Genomic DNA, 18,788 nt, shown 5'->3' with positions numbered 1-18,788 from the left:
TTAAAGTATACTTACATCTAAGTATAAGTATATTAAACATGATTACTAATGCCCCAATAAAGTGCCTCGGGTGACATGCTAACAGTTAGTATAGACCATTGAAACAGAACGTAATGCATTACTATGAGCTCTTCCACAGTTGGCCTCATCGCTGTTGTCATGGCAATCGTCAACGCCATCGCATCTGTAGTTCTGAGGGACACATTTCCCATTGGTGCAGGAGAAGGAGTTGGCACCACACTGCAGCGTGGGGGGCTCGTTGGAAGGGTCCTCTACACACGTCTGCTGGTTGGGCGCCAGCTTCAAGCCATACGGACAGCCACACACCCTCTGCGAGTCCGGCGCCGGGAAGCAGAAATGGCTGCAGTCTCCATTAGGATTAGTATTCCTATTGCAGAAGTTGGAACCTGAGAGGGGCAGTAAAATTATATCATTAATGAGTACAGTGATGGCCACATAGCTATCCTCCATAACATAAACAATGCAGGCAGGGAAAGCAATGAAAGAGGTGCTCACCGGTCTGGGAGTTGTAGTTGAAAGATTTGACGTGCATGATGTGGCTGATTCCCCGCCTGATGATGACCATCTCTCCCCCGTCAGTCTTGCGCACACGCACGATCCCACCCAGGCGCCAGTCAGTGAAATATGCATAACCTGGATGGGCCGAGCAGGAATGCTCATGAAAGTGAGACCCGGCGTTGAGAATATCAGGGCACGACCTACGAAATTAGCCATTCTGTCGCTCATCACCAGTGAACTAATGTTTGAGATGACACGGTAATTGCCATTTCTAATGATCATTAATCGAGCATGTTTGACAAGTAGTAATGACATTTTAAAGGTGAAAGCATTTATACAATAACAAGGTAGCTTTACCTACGATTGATGGAATAGTGATGCATACCGTTCCCTATGCAAATTGAATTCATGAGAAAATTTGAAGATTTAGTCACCTCCAAAGATGGTGAGACCAAAAGGATGTGAGATCTGAGTGATGCGCTCCAGAGACAGCCTGTTCCGTCCATCAAAGTTGCTGTGCTCGATCTTATCAAAGAAGGCATCCACCCAGTACAGGCGCATGGAGCTGGGGGGGGAGACAGGACCAGTGGAACAGACAGACATTATTATATACTGTTGCACAAACATATTGTCAGGTGGAGGATTAGTGAAGATCATTCTGATAAGACGCTTAATTGGATCTTAGATGGGTGAACAAAAACATGATGTCAAGTTATCACACATGGTGGCACAATGTTGCAATGTAGTGACAAAGTCAATCCTAAGGATCTAATTTGTTATTCATGAAATTGCTATCTGTTTTCTTGACCGAGTTTTACTGGATGAGGAAGAATGTCGTATTTTGAGGCCATTCCTCTGAGACCTTTGGCTCACCTCCAGTCGATAGCCAGGCCGTTGGGCCAGCCAAGTGTAGTGTTAACAATCGACAGGGCATGTGACCCATCACACCAGGCCCTCATAATCTTCGCTGGACGATACCAGTCGGTCCAGAAAATATACCTGCCAAATAAAACATACACATTAACCAACAATCACACTTATATGGGAAAATATGATCGTGTCTGTTTCACCTCAACCGAAGTAGACTCTGGCTTTAAGACCACTTCAAAATCTTCTATTAACTGAGAAATATAGACAGTTTATTTGAGAGCGCAACGGGGTTTTTCCCGTTTAAGCTAAGTTCTTAGTGTCCAAAATCTTCTATTAACTGAGAAATATAGACAGTTTATTTGAGAGCGCAACGGGGTTTTTCCCGTTTAAGCTAATACAATACTGGCCTTCATGCATCACTAATGTAGGCTGTTGGACCCAGAGGCCTTATGATTTTGTAGCTATTGGAAATGTCCCACGGGCACTAAATAAAGACTCATTTTTATCAGGTTTGGGGTTTAAAGTGTGAACAATCTATGAGAGAGCCGGTACCTCTCGCATTATGCTAAGTGTGACTAGACATAAGTGCTCAGTTTGCTAATGCTTTTTCATGTTCTTAATAGGCAGGGGTCCAGGATGAAAACATGGGCCCCTGAGCCCTGCTGGGTCTGGCTAATGCCCTCACTAAGTTGTGTTTGCCCAGGAACATTTCGCCTACTTGACCCATTTCTCACACTATCTGTGCTTCCTTTTGACTTCCTATGGTGCTTTAAATTAATCTAAAGTAAATATAATCTGATTATCATTTATATTAATAAATTGAATAGAATCAAACATTTCAATTAGGATATTATTGTGTAAAAAGCATGCATTGCTCGGTAAAGTCAACATTCTTCATGCATCAGCAAGGTACAGAACCCTATCATATCTGCTATATATCCCTCCCTCTCTCATGTTTGTTGCCACAGTCAGGCTGGAAGTGGCACCAAACCTCTCTCCCTGACCCCTCCTCCTTAATCCCAGCCCAGCTGTATTTACCCAATCACAGGGTGCACCACGATGGACCTTGGGTTGTTCAGGTTGCGTATGATGGCTCTCCTGGACTGATCGGCCAGCTTCATGACTGAAATACTCCTGTAGCGCGGGTCTGTCCAGTAGAGGTTCTTTGAAATCCAGTCGTAAGCCAAGTCCTCCACGCCGTCCACTCTATTGGCAGCTAGCACCTCTCTGCCTGTGTAGATCAAAGCGAGGACACCGCCATTTAGTACAGAGATGAAAGAGGAACACATTTAAGTAAATAGACTGTCAGCTTGCATTTGCCCTATGTAGACCTGACAGAGAAAACTAGGGCTGGTCAACCCTATGTTGCAAGAACAACACCACTTATCAGAGCAGTTTGTGGTTTCATTTTATCCTGGAATTTCTTTCTTTGTGGATTTATCACATAAGTAACTTATTTTACAGGGCTATCGAGTCGTAAGTTGAAAGATAAATTAAGTTTAATTCCAAAATGCTATATATACATTTTCAGAAATGTTTGTGAATGAGCTTTTATTGTTTAAAGAAATTATGAAAGAGATTGGTGTATTTTTACAATATAGAATCATAGCATGGTGTTGTTCAATGACAGACATGTGTTTGTTTCAAATCTATCAATTGATGGTTTCATTTCAGAGAGACAAATAATCATGTTTTTTTGCTAAATGCTATATATCCGCCTCTCTCAGAGAAATAAGTAGTACTGCTAGGTTTTACACAGTCAAATGTAACGAAAAACTATATTTTTAATAAAGAAATATACAAATGATACAATATTTTTCAATAGAGTAATATGAGATCTGTATGTAAAACTTTTACAGTTGACATTTTAGTCATGTAGATGTTCTAATCCAGAGCGACTTAAGTAAGTGCATTCATCTTAAGACGGCTTAGAGAGACAAACATATAGCACTGTCAAATGTACGGGATATAAACATTCCATTCCAGCTAAACAATGAATATATAGTGTTTAGCAAAAAAAAAAAAAAATATATTAATAAAAAAATCTGAGAGCTAATATCTTACAAAACACATGACGGTAAGCAATAGTTTCTGACAAATAAACACAAATGTGGTTTTCGCGTTCTGGAAAAAAACTCTTCAAATAATTGAAGCTTCTGCAACTTTTAGGAAATGTTTGTTTTATCACATTCTGGAGCCTGATTTTGAGCTGTTACGTGATAGTTTCACTGCTGTCCATGCTCCTGTCCACTCCCTACCTCCCTCTCTACCTCCCTCCCTCCTTCCTTCCCTCCCTCCCCCATTGCACTGCCCGGCTCCATAAGGCACTCCTATAACTGACATGGTATAAGCTCAGCTGGATCACATGCTTGAGCTCTCTGCTTGAAACGATATTATGTAGGGATTTAAATACGGTTAAAAAATTAAATATAAAAAAATATTTCCATGATAGTAAATGAAAAGTATTTCTTCACATTCTAATAAATGGAGAGAAAAACACTCAGCAATAAAACAATATTCAACAAATATTTCACATTTCACATTTCTACATACAGTATCGAGTCATCAATCCAACAAAAATAAAATGTAGGATGCTCTCACCGGTGCCGTCCACTTTCTGTTTGTAGATGATGTCTTTAGCCGTGTCTGAGAAGAAGATAGCATTGTCTTCTGCGCTGAAGTCCACCCCAACGAAATAAGAGGGTGTTCCAGTGATAGGGAGGATAACATCCTCCTGAGAGGACAGGTTGAAGGGGATGCCTCGGACAGCCAGCTGGCTGGAGAAGAGCAGGAACTGCCGCACCACTGGAGAGAGAGAAAAGAAGACATCCACCATAAACCTCCAGATAACACATCCTATGTCACACCATATTGGCACTCACAGTATAAAGAGAACATATAAAGGACACTGGACACAAGGACACAAGACAAAGTCCAACGTAAATAGGGGAAAAGCTAAACGCGGTTTATGTGTTGGTCTTACCAACACATCTCTTGCCATCAGCCTGCAGGTCGTAGCCCATGCGACACCTGCAGCGGTAGCCCAGCCCTTGATTGTCTGACCTGTGGCTTAGAATACAGATCTGCTCACAGCCGCCCATGGCTGCCCCGCAAGGGTTCGACACTGTAAACACAACACAACATGCACACGCTCAGTCACTGACAGAATATACAGAGGTGGGACAGATCAGAGTATTTATAGCAGTGACATGCTTACCATTTGGTTGTCTTAGTTGGTGTACCACCTGCACTCCATGTGGGGTCTGAGATGTCGTGTAGACCACCTGAGGGTTAGTGTCACCGAACTTGTTGGCTTTCATCACGGCCATCTTGGTCCAGTCAGTGAAATACACAATGTGCTCAAACATACTGATGCCAAAGGGGTGAGGAATCACAGCACCCCCATGAACCACTGTTTTCCTGAAAGGGGGATTATAAAACAAGGCTATATCCATCCCATTTTGACAGAGATCTGCATTGTTTTCCGTTCTTACATATGGTCTTCAGACATTTGGCCAAACAACATCTGATTTGAGCTCTTTCGTAGGGAAAATATCTGGTATGCTTACCTATGAAGCCCATCATATGTGGTGGTTTCGATATAGTCGTAGCGGCTATCAACCCAGTAGACCCGCTTGGCATCAATATCCAGTGTGATCCCTGCCGGCCAGCCCAATTTAGTCCTGATGATCCCATAGCGATTGGTGCCATCCATGTATGCCCGCTCCAAACCTGGCTCTCCATTCACAGAGTCCCAGTCTGAGAAGAACAGGAACCTGTGAAGAAATGTATTTTGGTTTAGTTAGGTACAGGTCACCAGTACAGTAGGTTGATATGTACTGGATGCAATATAGAACATTGGTAAACTGGCTTTCAAGCAGTGAAGTTATTCATCCCTATAGCCATAAAATGACCTGGTAGTCTTAAACAAATCTACTTTGAAACAAAGTACACACCTCACACACATGGTTATGGTCTTAAAAAAGAAGACACCTGTAGCATGTCAGATATACATTTGAAATCTATTACATTTTGAGTTTGCATCCCAATATTACACTTCATGTACAGTTGTAGTCAGAAGTTTACATACACTTTGCAAAAGTTTACAAAATTTGTTTTTCAACCAATCCACAAATTTCTTGTTAACAAACTATAGTTTTGGTCGATTAGGACATCTACTATGTGCATGACACAAGTAATTTTTCCAAAAACTGTTTACAGACAGATTATTTCACTTATAATTCACTATATCACAATTCCAGTTGGTCAGAAGTTAATATTCACTAAGTTGACTGTGCCTTCAAACAGCTTGGAAAATTCCAGGAAATTATGTCATGGCTTTAGAAGCTTCTGTTAGGCTAATTGACATCATTTGAGTCAATTGGAGGTGTACCTGTGGATGTATTTCAAGGCCTACCTTCAAACTCAGTGCCTATTTGCTTGACATCATGGGAAAATCAAAAGTAATCAGCCAAGACTTCAGAAAAAAATGAAGACCTCCACAAGTCTGGTTCATCCTTGGGAGCAATTTCCAAACGCCTGAAGGTACCACGTTCATCTGTTCAATAGTACGCAAGTATAAACACCATGGGACCACGCAACCATCATACCGCTCAGGAAGGAGACGCGTTCTGTCTCCTAGAGATGAACGTACTTTGGTGCGAAAAGTGCACATCAATCCCAGAACAACAGCAAAGGACCCAGAACAACAGCAAAGGAGCCAGAACAACAGCAAAGGACCTTGTGAAGATGCTGGAAGAAACGGTACAAAAGTATCTATATCCACAGTAAAACGAGTCCTATATCGACATAACCTGAAAGGCCGCTCAGCAAGGAAGGAGCCACTGCTCCAAAACCACCATAAAAAGCCAGACTACGGTTTGCAACTGCACATGGGGACAAAGATCGCAACTTTTTGGAGAAATGTCCTCTGGGGCACTCAGAGGTCATCACAAACCTGACTCAGTTACACAAGCTCTGTCAGGAGGAATGGGCCAAAATTCACCCAACTTATTGTGGGAAGCTTGTGGAAGGCTACCTGAAACATTTAACCCAAGTTAAACCATTTAAAGTCAATGCTACCAAATACTAATTGAGTGTATGTAAACCTCTGACCCACTGGGAATGTGATGAAAGAAATAAAAGTGTTGATCATAACTGACCTAAGACAGGGACTTTTTACTTGGATTAAATGTTAGGAATTGTGAAAAACCGAGTTTAAATGTATTTGGCTAAAATGTACGTAAACTTCCGACTTCAACTGTATATCACAGAAAAGTGAAATATAACAAAACTGCTGGACATAGAAACACATCATTTTTGGCGTCTTTAAAAAAATTATGTTTATTAATTATGAAATTACGAAAAATATTACCAACATTTCACACATGAGGCCACTAGGTAATTTGACTGCAGGAAAGGCCTACCAAAAGGTGAGACATAAGCAGATTTCCTTTTTTAATTGAATCTGAAACAGATACTGTACATCCTCTACCGTCTTTGTCTCTGGGTCTACAGGTGGGCCAGCCCTAAATCCCACCAAGGTAGAACAAGTGTCTACATTTATTATCACTTCCTAGTTTACCTGGAGCCACTTGGCCCAGTCTCCCCTCTCAAACAGTACTATTGGATTACAATGAGGCTCATCACTTTTAATACTGCTCACTAATCCCCCAGGACAATCTTCTAATCTCTCACCCTTATTACTTCCTACCGGTGCAGCATGAGAGAGAGACGGCGAGATAGAGGGATGGAGGATGGGGAGGTCCCCTCTACTCACCCCACAGTTGGGTCCACGGCCAGCCCTCTGGGGTTTCCCAGATTCTCTGCGATCAGCGTCACCCGGTTACTCCCGTTAAAATCCACCATGTCAATCCGGTTGACGCTTGCCTCCACCATATACAGTTTATTGTTCACCCAGTCCACGGCCAGGTTCTCAGGGTAGTCAACTGATACATTTAAAACCACCTGCATATTGGAACCGTTCATACTCACCGAAAAAACCTGCCCACAAAAGAAAGGATTGTTTTGAAGAGATTAGCCCTTTTGGTGGTTATAGCTCCAGAAAGACATGGAGATATAAAAAAGAGACATACCGAGAAACAGGGATGGGATATGTCACCACAATACCCATAAAATTAGAAGGAAATGACTATTATTAAGGCTGGGTTTTGGTTGTTTGTCTGACTTCCATCTTGTCTGTCTAGTAGCATATCTGACATTACTCATCTCATATGTGTATACTGTTTTCTATACTATTCTACGGTATCTCATTCACTTAATAATGTTTACATATCATACATTACTCATCGCGTATGTATATGCTGTTTTCTATACTATTCTACAGTATCTCATTCACTTAATAATGCTTACATATCATACATTACTCATCGCGTATGTATATACTGTTTTCTATACAATTCTACAGTGTCTCATTCACTTGATGATGCTTACATATCTTGCATTACACATCTCGCATGTTTTTACCGACATCGCTCGTCCATATGTATATAGTCTTAATTCATTCCGACTTAGATTTGTGTGTATTGGGTATGTATTGTGTAATTTGTTAGATATTACTTGTTAGATATTTCAGGGAAGTTAGGAACCAATATACACAGGCAGTTAGGAAAGGCAGTTAGGCAAAGGCTATCTTTTTCAAACAGAAATTTGCATCCTGTAGCACAAACTCCCAAAAGTTCTGGGACACTTTAAAGTTCATGGAGAATAAGAGCACCTCCTCCCAGCTGCCCTCTGCACTGAGGCTAGGAAACACTGTTACCACCGATAAATCTACGATAATATATATATATTTTTTAATGTTACCCCTTTTTTCTCCCCAATTTCGTGGTATCCAATTGGTAGTAGATACAGTCTTGTCTCATCGCTGCAACTCCCGTACGGACTCAGGAGAGACGAAGGTCGGGAGCCATGCGTCCTCTGAAACACAACCCAACTAAGCTGCACTGCTTCTTGACACAATGCACATCCAACACGGAAGCCAGCCGCACCATGTGTCGGAGGAAACACCGTACACCTGGCGACCTGGTCAGCGTGCACTGGACCCTGCCCACCGCAGGAGTCGCTAGTGAGCGATGAGACAAGGATATCCCTGCCGGCCAAACCTTCCTCTGCGATGCAGTGCAATAGACCACTGTGCCACCCGGGAGGCCGATAATCGAGAATTTCAACAAGCATTTTTCTACGGCTGGCAATGCTTTCCACCTGGCTACCCATACCCAGGTCAACAGCTCTGCACACCCCCACAGCAACTTGCCCAAGCCTCCCCCATTTCTCCTTCACCCCTACAAATCAGCCGGGCTAGACAATCTCGACCCTCTCTTTCTAAAATAATCTGCCGCAATTGTTGCAACTCCTATTACTAGCCTGTTCAACCTCTCTTTTGCATCGTCTGAGATTCCTAAAGATTGGAAAGCTAACGCGGTCATCCCCCTCTTCAAAGGGGGAGACACTCTAGAACCAAACTGTTACAGACCTGTATCTATCCTACCCTGCCTTTCTAATGTCTTCGAAAGCCAAGTTAACAAACAGATCACCGACCATTTTGAATCCCACTGTACCTTCTTCGCTATGCAATCTGGTTTCCGAGCTGGTCATAGGTGCACCTCAGCCACGCTCAAGGTCCTAAACGATATCATAACCGCCATTGATAAAAGACAACACTGTGGAGCCGTCTTCATCGACCAAGCCAAGGCTTTCAACTCTGTCAATCACCACATTCTTATCGGCAGACTCAACAGCCTTGGTTCCTTAACTTCTTCGATATAGGGGGCGCTCTTTTAATTTTTGGATAAAAAACTTTCCCGTTTTAAACAAGATATTTTGTCACGAAAAGATGCTCGACTATGCATATAATTGACAGATTTGGAAAGAAAACACTCTGACGTTTCCAAAACTGCAAAGATATTGTCTGTGAGTGCCACAGAACTAAAACTACAGGCGAAACCAAGATGAAATTTCATACAGGAAGTGCCCCAGATTTTGAATGCGCTGTGTTCCAATGTCTCCTTATATGGCTGTGAATGCTCCAGGAATGAGCCTACACTTTCTGTCGTTTCCCCATGGTGTCTGCAGCATTGTGACGTATTTGTAGGCATATCATTGGAAGATTAACCATAAGACTGCCACGAATGATTTATCATCGAATAGATGTGAAAAACACCTTGAGGATTGATTCTAAACAACGTTTGCCATGTTTCTGTCGATATTATGGAGTTAATTTGGAAAAAAAGTTAGGCGTTGTAATGACTGAATTTTCGGGGTTCTTTCTTAGCCAAACGTGATGAACAAAACGGAGCGATTTCTCCTACACAAATAATCTTTTTGGAAAAACTGAACATTTGCTATCTAACTGAGAGTCTCCTCATTGAAAACATCCGAAGTTCTTCAAAGGTAAATTATTTCGTTTGAATGCTTTTCTTGTTTTTGTGAAAATGTTGCCTGCTGAATACTAGGCTAATGCTATGCTAGCTATCAATACCTCTTACACAAATGCTTGTGTAGCGATGGTTGAAAAGCATATTTTGAAAATCTGAGATGACAGTGTTGTTAACAAAAGGCTAAGCTTGTGAGTGAATATATTTCTTTCATTTCATTTGCGATTTTCATGAATAGTTAACGTTGCGTTATGCTAATGAGCTTGAGGCTATGATTACACTCCCGGATACGGGATTGCTCGACGCTAGAGGTTATGACTGCCTCGCCTGGTTCACCAACTACTTCTCAGAAAGAGTTCAGTGTATCAAATCAGAGGGCCTGTTATCCGGACCTCTGGCAGTCTCTATGGGGGTGCCACAGGGCTCAATTCTCGGGCTGACTCTTTTCCCTGTATACATCAATGATGTCGCTCTTGCTGCTGGTGATTCTCTGATTCACATCTACGCAGACGACGCCATTCTGTATAATTCTGGCCCTTCTTTGGACACTGTGTTAACAAACCTCCAGACGAGCTTCAATGCCATACAACACTCCTTCCATGGCCTCCAACTGCTCTTAAATGCAAGGAAAACGAAATGCATGCTCTTCAACCGATCACTGCCCGCACCCACCCGCCCATCTAGCATCAGTACTCTGGACGGTTCTGACTTAGAATATGTGGACTACTACAAATACCTAGGTGTCTGGCTAGACTGTAAACTCTCCTTCCAGACTCACATTAAGCATCTCCAATCCAAAGTTAAATCTGGAATTGTCTTCCATTTCACAACAAAGCATCCATCACTCATGCTGCTATGCTTTACATACCCTTGTACATACCCTTGTAAAACTGACTATCCTACAAATCCTTGAATTCGGAGATGTCATTTACAAAATAGATTCCAACACTCGACTCAGCAAATTGGATGCAGTCTATTACAGTGCCATCCGTTTTGTCACCAAAGCATCCTATACTACCCACCACTGCGACCTGGTATGCTCTCGTTGGCTGGCCATCGCTTCATATCCGTCGCCAAACCTACTGGCTCCAGGTCATCTATAAGTCTTTGCTAGGTAAAGCACCGCCTAATCTCAGCTCACTGGTCACCATAGCAGCACCCACCCGTAGCACGTGCTCCAGCAGGTATATTTCACTGGTCACCCCCAAAGCCAACTCCTGCTTTGGCCGCCTTTCCTTCCAGTTCTCTGCTGCCAATGACTGGAACGAATTGCAAAAATCACTGTAGCTGGAGACTCATATCTCTCTCACTAGCTTTAAGCATTAGCTGTCTGAGCAGCTTACAGATAGATCATTGCACCTGTACATAGTCCATCTGTAAATAGCACACCCAACTACCTCATCACCATATTGTTATTTTTTGTTTTGCTCCATTGCACCCCAGTATCTCTACTTGCACATTCATCTTCTGCACATCTATCACTCCAGTGTTTTTGCTAAATTGTAATTATTTCGCCACTATGGCCTATTTATTGCCTTACCTCCCTAATCGTATTACATTTGCACACACTGTATATAGATTTTTCTATTGTGTTATTGACTGTACGTTTGTTTATCCCATGTGTAACTCTGTGTTGTTTGTGTCGCACTGGTTTGCTTTATCTTGGCCAGGTCGCAGTTGTAAATGGGAACTTGTTCCCAACTGGCCTACCTGGTTAAATAAAGGTGAAATAAAATAAAAATAAATAAAAATATATTACTGCGCTGTTGGAGCTAGAAGCACAAGCATTTTGCTACACCTGCAATAACATCTGCTAATTTTTTATTTAACCTTTATTTAACTAGGCAAGTCAGTTAAGAACACATTCTTAAATTCTTGATTTGATTGATTTGATTTGGGGGTGGCAGGTAGCCTAATGGTGAGTGGTGCTGGTCAGGTATTATTCTGAAACCTCTACTCTACCGATTCAAAGATGGCACCAGTTTCTCAGGCTTGAAGCCTTGGCACCTAGGAAAGGATAGTGCTCTTTTCAGCTCTGACTCATTTGAAATGAGATCCAGACATCTAAAAAGCAGGATTTTCAGCTGACCTGTTTAAAGAGAAACTGAAGATGTGGGGGTAGCCTACTAGTTTGACCTCCCCAGTTTGTTCACATGCCCTGTTTGTGGTCGCCCCACCCCCCACCCCACACACACACTTTAAATCAGCTGTCATTCTGCCATGGAGGTAGCTGATCTACACAGATACCCCGCTCCTGGTACGTTTCTGCTTTTCAGCCTCATGGCTGGGGTTCAAACCATACAGAAGCCAAGAGACTGAACAAAGCCCTTTGAGCTGGCCAAAGAATGCATATAACAGGGTGGACATGGTGAAAACAAATACTATACGATCACTTTGACAATAAGAAAGTTTGAAGAAAGTACACAGAGCTATGTAAACATTGTACAAGTATATCAGACAGTATCAGCTTTCCTGATTAGATATTTTTCTACTTCCCCTTCATTATGACCCAGTCATTTTGGAGCCATTAGGTCTGCCTGATGGTACAGTATTAACAGTGGTGGTATTAAGAGATCTGTCAAAGTATTCACTCTCCTTTGAGAGGGGGGGGGGAGGCAAGTTCCTGTACAACTCAAGGATTTCCTCAAACAATGCATTTCTATCTTGTGGACTGTAACTATGGTCTACTGTACAGGTAATTACAGCGATGCACTAATTCCTTTAACTGGGCCAGAGGAAACCATTCATGATGGGGATTGGATGAAGTATTTGAGTATTCAAAGACCAGTATTACCTTGTTCTGAATAGTATCTGTCCAAAAGACTCTTTTGAGTTGGAAGTGGAAGTCCACCCCGACAACGACGCCTCTGTTCCGGGAATGGACCAGGGTGCGAGAGCTGTGCCCATGGATGTCACCAATCAGCAGGTCTCGGCCATTGGAGAAGATCAGCGAGGGTACTCCAGCTACCGACAGTAGACAAGGCAATCAGTAAGACAACAATATCAGACATTTCCTAATCTCTGGTTAGAAGCATTTATTTTTAGACTTCACCTAAATAATGAGTCGTGATTTTACACAGGAGTGGAAGAGATAGTGAATAAAAAACGATACATTTTAGTCAGTCAGCTTCGATACCTGATTCAAATCTAAATCTATGGTAGAACCTTTTTTATTTTCATTTAATCCATTTGATGTCATTTTTAGGAACCCATATGGCCAAGATAATTTGATCTGTACTACTAACAGATAGAATATCTCCTTGCTGCTAGCCTCATGATCAAAGGCAGAGGGGTCTGTCTCTTTGTCAATAGTCATTCACTGGTCCACAGAAGCAAACGACTGGCTAAAACAACACTCGGTGCGCAACAATGCACCAGAAAGCAGAGCAGGCTGGCAGGGGCTGGCAGATAGGAGGCTGGGCTGAGGGGCTGAAGGCTTTGGGCCTGGAGGAATGGGTTTGATATGTTGAAGTATATTGAAGCTCAACCACGGCTACTCACTTGAGATGTTAGCGCTGCAGTATCGGTGCTGCTCTAGGAAATAGCCCTCTCGACAGCTGCAGCGATGGGTTCCCATCCTGTCTTCACAGAGCTGATCGCAGACGCCCCACATCGTACAGTCATCAAAGTCTTCACCCAAGAACATAATTATAAAAAATTGAATGAGTCAAAAGCACACATCCCATATTCTACTTCCGGTAGCCTGAGTTTCCAGTTCTTTCAATGTCAATGAGTGAATGGATCAGTATTCACCGATACAAGAGCGGATGTTGTTATTGTTGACAATGTATCCAGAAGGACATGAGCAGGTTCCTCCCTCGGGGGACGCATGACAGCGATGCTCACAGCTCAGTGAGGCACACCTCCAGATACCTGACAACCACAGACAGACACACATTACTCTCAATGGCACTTTTCAAAATAAAGGTTAGTGTGTGTGTGTGTGTGTGTGTGTGTGTGTGTGTGTGTGTGTGTGTGTGTGTGTGTGTGTGTGTGTGTGTGTGTGTGTGTGTGTGTGTGTGTGTGTGTGCGTGCATGTTAAACTGGTTGTATTGTTACTGACTGCAATTGCGTCCAGCAGTGGTGCTGGTCTCATCCTCTCCATCTGGACATTGGGCTTTCCCATCACACAGTTGGTCCATGGGGATACACAGGCCTGAGGACGGACAGGGCCATTCTCCAGGATAGCACTCACGTGGTATGGCATCTACAGAGAATACAAAGTCATCTTCACTGCCTTTGACCACACCAGAGACAATAGAGAGCAAAAACAGGAGGGAACCACAGTTGTACACATGCCACATTTGTGCTTTGCGAAAACAGCAACAGTGTGTGAGGTATGCATTGAAGACAGCAGACTTATCTTCATAGGAATTCACGGGCTGAACTCAAGGGCACTGTGACTCAAACTTCATTGTCTGGGGAAACACTGTCACTTTAAATCACTGGGGGTGGGGGGGGGGGGGTATCGAGAGGGTCACATGGGGGCTCGGAAGGTTCTGCAGCCCATCCTCTAAAAACATACTTCAGAGCAGTGTGGAGGAATTCTAAAGCTCTTTGGAGAGCTGAGCCATCTTGGATCACAAGGAGGCATTTGAATACCACATGGAGACCAGAGGTGAATCAGGTTCATACACAACAGCGTTTCTCACTCATTAAAGTGTGCTTCCACTGAACCTGCGTACTGTTTCCTTTTCATGGCTCTGTGTCCAATATTAGAAATGTGTCAAGAGAGATTTGACCAAAGAGACTAGCATCAGGAAGGGGAGGTGGAACTCTGTAGCATCCATACCACAGCCTTTCTCATCTGCATTGTCTTCACAGTCGTCTTCTCCATCACAAAGCCAGACTTGGTGAATACAGCGACCACTGGGGCACGTGAAGTAGCTCCCTCTGCAAGCGGGATAGGCTACATGGAGGGAGGGCGAGAGAGAGAGAGAGAGAGAGAGAGAGAGAGAGCGTTAGAGAGAGAGAGAGAGAGAGAGAGAGAGAGAGAGAGAGAGCACATAGAAAAGGTCAGATTAAGTCCAGGTTAGGGGGAGAATCTATCTGGGGAGTTAAGATAAGAGCTGCAGACTCAAGGTTTTCAGATAGCAGCAATGGTGCAAGGAGGGTAGAGGTACGCACTGCAGTTCTGTTCGTCACTCCTGTCTCCACAGTCGTCGTCGTGGTCACAGACGTAGCGTTGAGGGACACACTCTCCGTTGCCACATTGGAACAGGCCACTGCTGCAGTGCTGTGCTGTAGAAAGCAGACACAAAACCCCTTCAGCAACTGACTGTATTTCTAAGTTCTTCATCTCAACCCTGCTGCTCAGGTAGAGGGTCTGGCTGAATGTGTGATCATGCGTCACGGCCAGAAGTAGACACTTACTGCAGTTGGACTCGTCTGACGCGTCACGGCAGTCCACGACCTGGTCACAGCGCTGAGTCTGGTTATAACAGGCACCGTTGGCACACCTCAGTTCTGTACACTCAGGGTAGTCTAAGAAGGAAATGAACATGCCAGAACAGGCCAATCATACTAAACCGACATAGAACAAACCCATCTGTGGAATGTTTAAGGAATATAAGGAATCAGCATCAATTCCCAAAACAAATCATTTGTTCAAAGAGGTGTATAACCCTTTCCCCTGTCAAAGGTCAAATGTCTCTAGCAGTCTTAAACATGTCTCAAATGTCAAACGTCAAATGTTTTAAATGTCAGTAGTCTTAAACATTCCTATATAATGTTCTCATGTACTCAAGCATTAATGAACTTCTTAGGGCTAGGCCCCTTTTTTTCAATTTCCGCCTGAACGACGTGCCCAAAGTAAACTGCCTGTAGCTCAGGCCCTGAGGCCAGGATATGCATATAATTGGTACCATTGGAAAGAAAACACTTTGTAGAAAACAGTTTGTAGAAATGTTAAAATAATGGAGGAGAATATAACACAATAGATATGGTAGGGGAAAATCCTATTATAAAATAGCTCCCTTGGTACAATTCCTATGGCTTCCACAGGGTGTCAGCAGTCTATGTTCAAGGTTTCAGGCTTGTAACTTCAAAAATGAATAAGAAATAACCATTTTAATAAGAGGACACAGTCTTGGAAATCTGTGTTTTTGTGCACCATGACGAAGTTGTGCACCTGCTAAAATCGGTTTCCTATTGAACATACTTCTTTCTGAAAGAAATATTATAGTTTGATTACATTTTAGGGTGTCTGAGGAATAAATAGAAATGCATTTTGACTTGTTGAAACAAGGTTTAGGGGTAGATTTTCAGATTCCTTTCTCTGCAAATTGAACGAGTGGATGACTCAAATCGATGGCGCCAACTAAACAGACTTTTTGGGATATAGAAAAGGATTTTATCTAACAAAACGACACTACATGTTATAGCTGGGACTCTTTGGATGACAAATCAGAGGAAGATTTTCAAAAATTAAGTGAATATTTAATCTTTATATGTGAATGTATGAAACCTGTGCTGGTGGAAAAATATTTTGATGTGCGGGGCCGTCCTCAAACAATCGCATGGCATGTTTTCGCTATAATAGCTACTGTAAATCAGACAGTGCAGTTAGATTAACAAGAATTTAAGCTTTCAGACGATATAAAACTTATATGTACCTAAATGTTTCAAAATCCATAATAACTATTAGAATTTATTTGAATTACGCAACCTCCAGTTTCACCGGAAGTTGTCCCGCTAGCGGGACACCGATCCTTTAAGAAGTTTTACACCCTTGCAATTAGCCAAATGTAACAGTCCGCTGCTAGCAGATCATTATTTTAGCAGCTCTAACTCTGTTTTAATCTCATTAACAGTAGAAGGGCCCACCCCTATTGAACCACCTGGTTACATGTGAAATATACCCTTGGCTGCTCCCCCATGAAGTTATGGTGGCAATTTACCTCTGAAATATAAAGCTGTGTATGGAATTATGTACAGCCGCAAACAAGAAAAAATGCTAAAAGCTAATGGGAGGATAAAAACAGTTACTGTAGGTTTTCTATTAGCACCAAAACAGCCTTGGCATTGTTTCTGACATTGGGAAATTACCAAAGTGTGAGTCTAACATGTCGGCACAATAATGGAATAGCAGCTGACTTCAGCTTGACTAATCCACCAAGGAATCTGCAATCAACCTCTGACAACAAGAAGCATATTGTGGCCATTCTGTTAGTCAGCGAGCCTATTAATTTTACAAATTGATTAAAATGCCAGAGGAGCCTGAGGCAAGAAGGTAAGTAAAGCCACATTGGGGGACTTACGGCAGTCTGTCTCATCAGCCCCGTCGGAGCAGTCGGGCAGCCGGTCACACCTGTACTCCCCTGGGATGCACGCCCCATTGGTGCAGCTGAACTGCTCACTGGAGCATCTCCTACTAGCTGCAGAGAGATTGAGGAGCAACTTAACCACAAGTGCAACAGTTCTCTACATCGTAATTGCCTTTGTCATAGAGTCCTGTGTTTACAATTTGTGACATCTTTCACATTGGTGAAAATGTATTGAAATATTTTGAACTAATTGAAATATTTTGTACCCTGTATGGTCTACCCAGTACTTGTGTATTGACTCCCTCTTTTGTAAAGTCACTCAAACACTGGAAATGATCACCGTTACATGGGCTAAGGAGACAAACAGCACATCCCATTTTAGTTTCCATGTTATCAGCAACAAGAGTCAATATGCACAGTCAGGTCCATAAATATTTGGACATTGACTTATTATTATTTTAGCTGTCTACCACAGCATATTGGAGTTCAAATGAAATAATGAATATGAGCTGAAAGCACAGAATGTCAGGGGATTTACATCCAAATCAGGTGAACGGTGTAGGAATTACAGCGCTTTTTATATGTGGTCCCCACTTTTTAAGCGAGCAAAAGTAATTGGACAATTTGCTGCTCAGCAGTACCATGGCCAGGTGTGTGTTATTCCCTCATTAGTTAACTTACAAGTAAGCAGATAAAAGGTTGATTTCAAGTGTGGCATTTAGAATCAGTTGCTGTTAACCCTCAATATGAAGTCCAAAGAGCTGTCACTGCCAGTGAAGCAAGCCATCATTAGGCTGAAAAATCAAAACAAACCCATCAGAGAGATACACCAAAAAAACACCAAAAGGCCCGGAAGACCACGGAAAACAACTGTTGTAGATGACAGAATAATGATTTCCTTGGTGAAGAAAAACCCCTTCACAAAAGTTGGCCAGATCAAGAACACCTTCCAGGAGGTAGGCGTATCTGTGTCAATGTCAACAATCAAGTGAGGACTTCACCAGAGTAAATACAGAGAGTTTACCACAAGACGTAAACCATTGGTAAGCCTCAAAAACAGGAAGACCAGGTTAGAGTTTCCCATAAAACATCTAAAAAAAAGCCTAGTATAGTTCTGGAACGTGGACAGATGAGACAAAAGACAGATGGACAAAGATCAACTTGTACCAGAATGATGGGTAGAGAAGTGTATGGAGAAGGGAAGGAACTGCTCATGATCCAAAGCATACCACCTCATCTGTGAAGCATGGAGGAGGTAGTGTTATGATGTGGGCATGTATGGCTGCCAATGGAACTGGTTCCCTTGTTTTTATTGATGATGTGACTGCCAACAAGAACAGCAGGATAAATTCTGAAGTTTTTAGGGCTATATTATCTGCTCACATTTAGCCAAGTGCTTCAAAACTCGCTTCACAGTGCAGATGGACAATGACCTGCGAAAGCAACCCAATACTTTTTTAAGGCAAAGAAGAGAATGTTCTGCAATGGCCAAGTCAATCACCTGACCTCAATCCAATTGAGCATGCATTTCAATTGCTGAAGGCAAAACTGAAGGCAAAATGCCCAAAAAACAAGCAGGAACTGAAGACAGCTGCAGTAAAGGCCTGGCAGAGCATCACCAGGGCATCACCAGGGAAGAAACTATGGGTTCCAGACTTCCGGCAGTCATTTGACTGCAAAGGATTTGCAACCAAGTAATAAAACTCCCAATTTAATTTATGATTGTTAGTTTGTCCAA

At 42.6% G+C, this 18,788-nt stretch overlaps 1 protein-coding gene across 1 annotated transcript in view; it reads right to left on the bottom strand.

The window, feature by feature from the left end:
- Positions 1 to 18,788, bottom strand: part of LOC135519595 (low-density lipoprotein receptor-related protein 2-like) — a 63,927-nt gene that overhangs the window by 40,070 nt on the left and 5,069 nt on the right. The window contains exons 2-19 of the mRNA XM_064944834.1: positions 17,045 to 17,161; positions 15,159 to 15,269; positions 14,913 to 15,026; positions 14,578 to 14,694; positions 13,849 to 13,992; positions 13,539 to 13,658; positions 13,287 to 13,415; positions 12,580 to 12,749; positions 7,169 to 7,392; positions 4,959 to 5,165; positions 4,607 to 4,809; positions 4,373 to 4,513; positions 3,991 to 4,194; positions 2,428 to 2,620; positions 1,393 to 1,518; positions 954 to 1,084; positions 517 to 654; positions 123 to 407 (exon numbers count right to left, since the gene is read on the bottom strand). Coding sequence (XP_064800906.1) covers positions 123 to 407; positions 517 to 654; positions 954 to 1,084; positions 1,393 to 1,518; positions 2,428 to 2,620; positions 3,991 to 4,194; positions 4,373 to 4,513; positions 4,607 to 4,809; positions 4,959 to 5,165; positions 7,169 to 7,392; positions 12,580 to 12,749; positions 13,287 to 13,415; positions 13,539 to 13,658; positions 13,849 to 13,992; positions 14,578 to 14,694; positions 14,913 to 15,026; positions 15,159 to 15,269; positions 17,045 to 17,161 — 2,874 coding nt within the window. The remainder of the gene's footprint in view (positions 1 to 122; positions 408 to 516; positions 655 to 953; positions 1,085 to 1,392; positions 1,519 to 2,427; positions 2,621 to 3,990; positions 4,195 to 4,372; positions 4,514 to 4,606; positions 4,810 to 4,958; positions 5,166 to 7,168; positions 7,393 to 12,579; positions 12,750 to 13,286; positions 13,416 to 13,538; positions 13,659 to 13,848; positions 13,993 to 14,577; positions 14,695 to 14,912; positions 15,027 to 15,158; positions 15,270 to 17,044; positions 17,162 to 18,788) is intronic.

Source organism: Oncorhynchus masou, chromosome 29 (assembly GCF_036934945.1).
Source record: "Oncorhynchus masou masou isolate Uvic2021 chromosome 29, UVic_Omas_1.1, whole genome shotgun sequence".
NCBI classification, from domain to species: domain Eukaryota; kingdom Metazoa; phylum Chordata; class Actinopteri; order Salmoniformes; family Salmonidae; genus Oncorhynchus; species Oncorhynchus masou.
This window is presented reverse-complemented; position numbering and strand designations above follow the sequence as displayed.